The sequence below is a fragment of the Cladosporium halotolerans genome (assembly GCF_011745625.1).
Source record: "Cladosporium halotolerans strain TM138-S3 chromosome Unknown Sca136, whole genome shotgun sequence".
In the NCBI taxonomy this organism is placed as follows: domain Eukaryota; kingdom Fungi; phylum Ascomycota; class Dothideomycetes; order Cladosporiales; family Cladosporiaceae; genus Cladosporium; species Cladosporium halotolerans.
Window position 1 is genome coordinate 1 of NW_027191586.1, and position 9,558 is coordinate 9,558.

The following is a 9,558-nucleotide window of genomic DNA, read 5'->3' on the forward strand; positions in this document are numbered from 1 at the left end:
TCGCGTCAAGGTCGGACCTCATGACGCTGCGCCTCTAGCTCTTGGGGTTTACAGTGAAGAGTTCCGGCAGCTTTTGGAGAAAGATACGGCAGAAGATCGAGTATGGAACGTTGGAGTCATCATACAGTCAGAGATCTCGATGCTTGAAAATGAGCGGCCAAAGACTTTGAGCGAATCACTGGAGGATGATTTGAAGCACTACATGAGCGATCTGTGGTTATAGTCTCCAGGATACTTGGTGGATCTTCGAAATGCGCCACGTTTGTTACAAGGTAGTTAATTGTGGAAGGCAATTTAAGGATCTGTCCTTGTCTGGAACACTGCGTTGCTTCCTCAAGCGCTTCCTCCGACCTATAACCACAATAAACTTGTATTACGACATTAAGCGTTGGCAGAGGCACCGAGACCAATTCCCCATCCCGTATCCGCTTGCCTGCACATCACCCGCATGGTCAGTATTGCTGGGAGGATATGTAGTAGCCTTCAACAACCAAGACAGTTAAGGACCCAACCGGGCTCGGCCGGCAGATATTCACGAGCACCAGAACGGGGTTCATTGGTTTACGAAGAATAATCCAGGTCTTGGCTCCATGTACGTATATGGACATGATATCACGGGCCGTCGAAGCAATCTCGCGGGCATGGCGATACAAGAAAATAGAGTGTTCGTTGTTCACCGTGTTCGCACCGCGCTGTTGGAAATGCTCTATTAGTTCGCAGTAGGCAGCTTTTAAGGTTTCGAATGTACCCACATCGCCGTGCTGTAATCTATGGGATATGTGAGAATGAAGGCGACAAAGAACGATGTTGTGCTCAAAGTACGATGCAAGTTGGTTGACTTGGTATGATATGATATTCCGTTATCCCGGTGTAGCTTCCTTGCGGGTCCATGCGGGCCGTTACTATGTATGATATAGTAGAGGAAAATCATAGCAGTAGCCCAGGTGAAGACTCCTTCCTCTGCAATGGCCACTGCCCTTTCCCCAGTGAGTCTATGATACAGTAAGCGGTAGCTGTGTGCCTCACATGCGCGTCAGCGCTCGCCGTCATCCTCATCCATATACGTTCCCGGCCTTCTCCCGCTTTGCCTTGGTTCGCATCTGTCCTTGCCAGCGAGGACTGGGTGGGGATACCCCGTTGCAGGGATCATCTCGTTACCGCGCGTAAACCCGCCTCAGTCGATAGTAGCTTCGCGTAGTCGGTCGTATTTGCTCTACCAGCATATCTGCACGTTTTGGCGTGTGTGTAGGACACAATAGAATGATTTGTTTTTGGGTTTGTCGCGGCCAGCCGCATTCGCAGTCTGGCTTCGAATATCCGGGCACACGCCTTCGAAACAGATAGTCATTCAGGCCGACGTGTTCGGTCCTCAGCAGCGTTGCGACTGTACTCTCGGCCTTTGTCAAGTTCTCCTTCGTCCGTAGTCCTCGGGTCCATGATGCACGCGCCGCGACGGATGGTCTGACGTCCTTCGCCGACGCACGCGTTTGCTGCTGGTACCTCGTCCATCTGGCCTTCCAAGCCTCTTCGAGCTCCTTTTTTGTAGCTGTCCTGCTCCCGCCATACCCGGCCGGGCGCGATTGCTGTCGCATCGATTTAGCCCTTGTCCGAAATTGGTCGGTGTGTCTTGTCGGGATGTTGCTTTTCGTCCGGAAGCGGCGCTGAGACCTTTTATCGATAGCCTTGCGGGCCTCTTCCACAGCCTGGTCGCCCGCAGTCCTCTGTCCTCTGAACATGGTTGATCGCCAGCATTTCGAGGTGGAGGTCAGTCCAAGGGAGCGACGCTCGCCTCGTGTTCCAGCACTTGTACATTTGTGGTCTTGTATGCGCCTGTGATGGTTCTGAGGCACTTGTTCTGCACTGTCTGCAATGGATAGATCAGCCTGTTTCGGTTGGCTCGCTCGTCCCCGAGAGAAAACCACGCCGGGCACCCATAGGAAAGTACCGGATGGACAACTGCAGCGTAGATCTGCCTGGCCTTAGCGAACGTGGCTCCCCACGTGCTCTTGGTCAACCGGGTGAATGACGCCATGTGCGATGCGGCCTTTGCTGCAGTCAGATTTACGTGGGGGCCCCATTTGAGCTTCGAGTCTAGGTGGATGCCGGGAATTCTCATCACTGGCACTGGACCGTCTTGGAACTTGGGTATCCGTACGGTCGCCTGCATGTTGAACTTTTTCGGGCGGCGGGTGAAGTGCATCAGCTGGTACTTCTCGGGCGCGAAGGTCGCGCCGTGTGTGCGTGCCCAGGCCATACACTTCTCGCTCGCTCTTTCCAGAACTCTACAGTTCGCCTCCGTGCTTCTGCTGAACGTGAGTATGTTGGTGTCCTCCACAAAACCGATTGCGGTCGTTGCTCCGGCGTTGAGCTGCGGGAGGAGGGTGGAAGCGAAGAAGAGAAAGAGGTTCGGTGGTAGTGTCGAGCCCTGGGAAATGCCTGATGTGGTGGACCGGACCCTATCCTCGTATGTAACTAGCGTGAGGGTCGTTGTTCGACCGGTCAAAAAGGAGCGTATGTAGCTGGCTACCCACTGCGGCATCCTCGCGGTCCGGCCATTGTGGATCAGCCGCTCATGGGACACATTGTCGAACGCTCCAGAGACGTTCAGGCTGAGCATGCCCGCCACTAACGCGGGATCGTTGGCCCATACCGTCCGGATCTGCTCGGTGAGCATTTCTAGCGCAGTAATGGTCGATCGTCCCGGCCGTGCACCCATCTGTGTGACTGGCAGCAAGTTGTGTTCTTCCGCCAACGCTGACATCCGGCGGGCAACGATCTTCTCGAGCACCTTCCCGAGCGTGTTGAGCAGAGCTATAGGTCTGTATGCTTTTGCCACATCATATGCTGGCTTCTGTGGCGTCAACCGTGAAGGCGATGCTGTCAATTGGAGAACTAATAAATCTCTGGAACTCTGACTGCATGTTGTGAGAGTGCATATCCGTATATTGGCTTTGTCGCCATCGCTCATAACAAGTCCCATCAACAACTGTACGTTCGGCATCACTCAGCCCATCAGCCGATGACAAAGGAGGCGAAAGCGCTGTGCCTCCCAGCCTTTCGTACTTCTTCGTCCAGAGCTCCTCGGCACGGCGGAGGCCGGGCTTCATCCATTTGGGCTTCCAAGCTGCTTCAAGATAAGCCCTGCGTTCGTTCGCATGTAGCAAAGTGGCTGCGGCGTACGCACCGGACTCGTCGATCTTGTTATAGGACTTATCCATAGTGTACCAACCGATTGTGATACACTCAACGGATGGTCTATTGCTGCGATGTTTGTGCAACTGTTTCTCGAAGTGGTCGACAAGGGCTTTGATCTGCAGCTCAAATAATCATGTGAATACCTGTTGGCATTAAAATACCTGTTGGCACTAAAATATGTGTCGGCACTAAAACGGCGAGCTCTTGTATCAGAAGTTGTTGTTGAGATCGTAGGGATTTGTCATGCTAATCGTGCTATAGGCCATTATTTTATCCGAATAAGGCTGTCCACATTCGGGAAATAAGCGCGGACAGAGGGGCCAAGACTCCAGCTATCGTACTTTGATACGTGAGCCTTTGCATTGTCAGTATATAGAAGCCATAGCACATCGACACTTACGTACATACCTTGCAGATGGGATTCAGATCGATGTTCCCAGTGAACGGATCCCTACAGAAAGCCTCATCGATCGACCTCGGCCAGTCACACTCGATACTTTTGCAGGCTTCTGTGAAATATCTAGGATCCGGTCTCACTCTCTCTATCAAACAATCACGCATGGCTGCGCTAATGACAAAATGTATATACGAGGGTGTATTCGACTTGTTTGACGCGGCTTGGGCCGGATGAGTTCTGGAAGGTCTGAAAAGGTCTGCATAGTCGGCATAAGCATCCATCTCAACATGGCCCAGTGCAACCACATGAGTGCATAATGCGTGATCGTTGGTGAGCCACAGACTGGCATTTGGGGGAATACCAGCCTAGAAGTTGCTGAACAACCGTCCCGACTCCGAATGAGGTCGAGAACCAACAGACTACGAAGAATACTATACTACGGGCTGTACAACGCTAGACGCTACGCTTATTCGACATCGCTGATTGACAGGCTTGGCAGATTTTATCAGCTTCGCGAAGGCGGACAATTGGCCTTGCGTTTTCGGTGCATATGTATTTCCGCGATGTCGGTAGGCATGCAGGTTATCTGTCGCAACAGCGATATGACTTGCCTAGCTCAATTGGAGTTGGTTTTTGAAGTACTTTGGGCCAGCCGATCTCCCCGAATGCAGGGCAGCGCTGACGGTCAATGATGCGGCCATGTCTCATTATGCCGTGCGTGACGTATGCTCGCCCGTCGGTGTTCTGCAATAATAAACCTCCCATAGATCTACGACTTGGATAAGAGCTCTCTGACATCTCTGACATACTAATTCCAGGATGGAAAACATCGGGCAAAAGCGATTTCTCGATTTCGATCTCGTCGGGGGCGCTTTTGTTGTCACTGGTGGAGCAAGAGGACTGGGTTTGGCGATGGCTGAGGGTTTGGTAGAGGCTGGTGGAAAAGGTAGGGCATAGTGATACCGGCGACTGACTATCCCATGAATTGATGCACTAACGGCACGCCAGTACATTGTCTAGATCGCGCACCTAGTCCAGACGAGGAATACGAGGAAGCTAAGAAACGAGTGGTACCAGAGTGGGGAGGCTCGCTTCACTACGTCCAAGTCGATGTGACCAACACGGCGAGCCTGAACGCTTCAATTGAGAGTATAGCGGCGGACAACAAGCGCCTTGACGGCCTGATCGCTGCCGCCGGGATTGTGGAAGTAACGCCGGCCATCGAGTACACTGTGGAGGGCGTTTCGCGCATGATGGACATCAACTACACCGGTCTATTCATGTCAGCAACCGCTGCCGCGCGAGAGATGATGAGATATGGTTGCAGGGGTAGCACCTGCCTCGTTGCATCTATGTCGGGCATCGTCGCCAATAAAGGCATGAACTCTCCGGTATACAACCCTAGCAAAGCTGCTGTTATCCAGCTAGCACGTAGCCTGGCTATGGAGTGGACGCCTGTTCAGTCTGACCGCCGTGGTGGTATAAGGGTGAACTCGCTCAGTCCGGGCGATGTAATGACACCTGCCGTCCAGGAAGTTTTTGAGAGAAATCCAGGAACGCGAGAGATATGGGAAAGCGAGAATATGGCGCATCGCCTGGCAAATCCGGTTGAGTTCAAGAGTGCGGCGCTTTTTCTACTCAGCAGAGCGAGCTCCTTTATGACCGGCTCTAACCTCGTTATTGATGGAGGGCATACTGCTTGGTAGCGTAGGCGTTGTTTGGTAAGTAAATTTCGTACATTGTACATGCCAGTTAACACCAATTGCGGTTTTTCTTGTGAGGCAGACAGACTCAGCAGGAAACAACGTGAAGGTTGGTCGCCTGATGCTTTCGGTCGCGCTCGCACACGTGGTGATGGGATCTACCGTCCGTATGAAAGATTGGTCTTTTTGTTTGAGATTTTTGAGGGTAAATGGGAACGAGGGTACTTCGTTGGAGCTGAAAGCGAGCTGTCAGCATCAAATAGCCGTGGAGTCTTTCGTATGACTGGTGTTACCTCAAGTGATCACCTGGATTGTGACCATTCCGTTGATAGAAGTCCACTGGAAACCCCTTGAACTGCAGGTCACTACCGTGAGGATTGGCGTAAATCCGCGGCTGCAGTCCTAGCTGAGGATTGCCGTAGTCCAAGCCGAGGGCGCTTGTTGGATCCACATGTGAGAGAATCGAAAGTCGGTGCGGGTGTTTGCTGCTCAGTCTGCAACTTCACGCAGCAGTGAGAAATTGACGTCTGCACTGCAAGCCCCTCCACGCAGGCACGTCATATTTTGTACACGCTGGGTACGGTACGTTACCCGTGGATTTGGCGCTCTGGCGGTCCTTGTCTTCGATAGGCTAGTGCAACAAACGGTGAGGTTTGGTCTCAAGCAAGGCAAGATGGTGCACTAGAGAGAATGCAAACTATATCTGGCAGAAGAGAACACGGCGAACCGTGATCAAAATTGCGAAGGAATAAGGCTCTGACGGCGAAGAAGCTCCAGACCCAACCCTCATGCCAGAGGGCCGCTCAGAAGGATAAGAGCCCCTCTGCCGCTTAGGCTGCATGAATGACGTATAACTTTTTTTTAATCATACTGTATTCAAGCTATATAGCTTATGACAGGCCTGGGCTAAGTCCCGGGCATTTCTTGGTCTTCTATTTGTGCTCTCGCGTTGGTCTTTTACTGTACAATCCTGCTCGCCGTCCCGTCTTCATCAAGGCGCCACTGCTTTTGGGCTCACTACCTTCCTATTGGTCCTCGCGTGTGGCCGCAACCACTGGCCCTCATCCCCTGCTATCTCCATCATTCCGATGTCCTTCTCGTATTACAGGCTGGACGCCTCCATTGCCGGAGGCGTACGCTTTCTTGTCCATGCTGTCTTACCCTGGGGCTTGCAGCCGAAGCTGAAATAAGTCCCAGAGTTGGATTCCTTGCTTTGCGCCCCTTCGGCTCTTCTGCAGAAGGTGGAAGGGGCTTGTTCTCTCTTTTTCGCTGACGCGTAGCGTCCGCTGTGCTTGTCATATTGTCCTCCAGCCGCTCGAGCCCATTGGGCGCTCGTGCTGGTGTCTTGTTTGGTGTGACTCATCTCATCTCATAAGCCTGTGTATTGGTCTTCCTGCGAGAGCTGGTGAGCTCGTCGCGCTCTTGTGCATTTCCTGCGTGTTCTTCTGACTCTTGCTCATCTGTGATGTCGAGTCGGCCTTGTCGATGCTGGCGGCGGCGGGGTCGTGTTGCCTGCAAGCGCAGCTTGCGCGCAGGCCTTGTCGTGTAGTGCAGAGCTCTCCCGACGGCTGGACGGCGAGGTGGCGGCCATGTCGACCGTGTCGGGCCTTGTCAATGGGTGGGGAGGACGGATCTGGTCGAAAGCCCGTATGTGCAGTGCCTTGATGTGTGGGAGACAGTGCATCGCAAAAAGGTCCGGCGGACAAGAGTGATCAACGTCTACAACAGAGCCAGGGTAGAAGACGGTGGATACGCGATCGACCACATAGACCTATCGTGTCTGATCGTGGGCAGAACCATCCTAGTGGGCGACTTCAACGCGCGTAGTCCCTCGTGGGATCCGTGGGTTACTGGTAGACAAAACGCGGCAACGGGAGAACGGTTGATTGAGAGGCAGGAACTCATAATCAACAATAACGATCGCCAACCCACCAGGCGCGGAAAACACTGCAGATCCATCATCGATCTAACCCTGACCACCCAAGTCCTTGGAGCGCTTACGACTTGGGAGATCGACGAAGCCATGGCCACGACCTCCGATCACGAGGTGATTGTGTTCGGTTGGTCGCCACTCATTGCTGCTAGGCCCAGTGGGCGAGCAAGAACTGCGCAGAATTGGAACATCGACCGGCTTCGTGCAAACGAAGAAGCCATGAATGAGGCTGGTGACCATTGGCGGTCACTGAGCGAAGGGAGGCCAGTCATAAAAGCTTGGGGAGCGACGGCGGCGGAGCTCGAAGCCGAAGCAAGCTGGATTCAGGAGAGTCTCATAGACGTGTTGGACAAACACGCACCCGGAACACAGCCGCACGCACGCTCGAAGCGGTGGTGGTCAAGCGAGAACAAGCTTGAGAGGATGCGCTTTGGACAAGCGCGGCGCGGATATAACGACGGCCGAATCAGCTTTGACGAGTACCGTCAAGTAAGAAACGGCTACTATCGCCACATTCGAAGAGCCAAGCGACTGGCTTGGGAACGCTTTCTTGAGGGCATTTTCCCAACCGACGACGAATCTCAACTCGCATCTGACCCTGAGCGATGCTGGAGAGCACTCAGATACACTAAAGCTCAAGTGCCATCGTACACACCGGCGATCAAGATCAATGGTCCGGGTGGCCGGCCAGACACCATAGCGGCGACCGCGGAGGAGAAAGAGGAGGTCTTCATGGCGCAAGCTTTCCCGCCTCAGGCAGAGATTGAAGACGACATTGAAGTGCCTGACTCCAGAGCAGGTGTGAGTGTGCGTGAAGTCCGCGAAGCGCTGTTCGCTCAGTCTGTCAAGAAAGCTCCCGGCGTGGATGGCATTGGCTTCAAAGCGTTCAGGCTGCTGTGGCGGTGGGCTGAAGACCGCATCGTAGCTCTCGTCAGAGGATGCGTCGAGACGGGGTTCCACCCTTGCATTTGGAAGACCGCAAAAGGCATTCTGTTGCGCAAGCCGGGAAAGCCGACTTACACAATTGCGAAAGCATACCGGGTCATCAGCCTGCTCAGCTGTCTTGGTAAGGTGGTTGAGAAAGCAGTCGCAACGCGGATCGCCTCATTCTGTGAGAAGAACGAAGTCTTTCATCGGGGCCAATTTGGATGTCGTCGAACAAGAGGTGCATCGGATGCCGTGGCACAGCTGGTTACAAAGGTCGAAACTGCGTGGAGTAAGAAGCACATAGCTCTGGCACTCTTGCTGGACGTTAAGGGGGCTTTCGATCGCGTCAGCAAACCGCAATTGCTGAAGCGGATGGTGCAAGTTGGCATCGCAGGCAACATTGTGCGCTGGGTAGACTCGTTCCTGTCCGATCGGCGAGCAATGCTGGTCATCGATGGACGGACGGGTCAAACTCGAAGCATCAAGGCTGGTCTGCCGCAAGGCTCGCCAGTGTCACCGGTGTTGTTCATACTCTCTATCAGCGCCATGTTTCAGTGGCTTGAAGACAGACACCCGACAGCTCAAGCTCTCTCGTTTGTTGACGATGTAGGATTGGTGATTGAATGCGACGAGCTGGTGAAGGGAACGAGGAATCTCGAACGCATTGCCAGAGATGCGCTCCGATGGGGATCAGAGAACAAAGTCGAGTTCGAAGTCAGTAAGACCGAGGTTCTGCTGTTTAGCAGACGTCGGAAAGTGCTGAACGCAGCCAAAAATGGAACCGTGAATATCGGAGATCAAAGTTTCGCCATCAAGCAGGGAGCGACCAAGTGGCTCGGCTTCTGGCTCGATCCGAAGCTTTCATTCGGGACGCATTTTGAGAACAGACTGGCAAGCGCGAAAGGAGCCCTGCAGCGGATGTCGAGCCTTAGCAGAAGCAACGGCGGCTTGCCTATTAAACTGATGCGGAGGATAGTGGTGGCTGCAGTGACCTCTGTGGCACTATACGGAGCGGAGATCTGGTGGAGGGGCCAACGAGATCGAGCGGAGAAGCTGCAACTCTTGTTGAACAAACAAGCTAGAGCCATCACCGGCTTGCTGAAGTCGACACCTCTGCCCTTACTCCAGCAAGACGCACGTTTACCTTGTGCTAGGGACCTGCTTGACTACCGTCAGACCAGGTACGCCACACGCGCGCTAAAGGCGAACGGGAACCACCCAACACACCAACTGCTACCTGCCAACTTTCGCTTTGGTGAGGTTTACCGGCATGAAGGTGCGACAGGCCAGCCATCCAGTACCGGCTGGTCGACGCCTGAGAAGACACATCGATCTTTCGGAAGCAGACTTGCCCAGCAGATCGTCAGGCACGTCAGCTACGACACCGAGTTTGGATTCAACCT

The 9,558-nt window shown here is 53.6% G+C and overlaps 1 protein-coding gene across 1 annotated transcript; it reads left to right on the forward strand.

Annotated features, from left to right (window-relative positions):
- Window positions 1-4,388: 4,388 nt before the first annotated feature.
- Window positions 4,389-5,298, forward strand: WHR41_09605 (uncharacterized protein; the record flags this gene model as incomplete). The annotated part of the gene is made up of 2 exons (XM_069378208.1): window positions 4,389-4,538; window positions 4,601-5,298. The coding sequence occupies exons 1-2, from the start codon at window positions 4,412-4,414 to the stop codon at window positions 5,296-5,298; spliced, it is 825 nt and encodes a 274-aa protein (XP_069224937.1). The 5' UTR covers window positions 4,389-4,411.
- Between the last annotated feature and the right edge of the window lie 4,260 nt (window positions 5,299-9,558).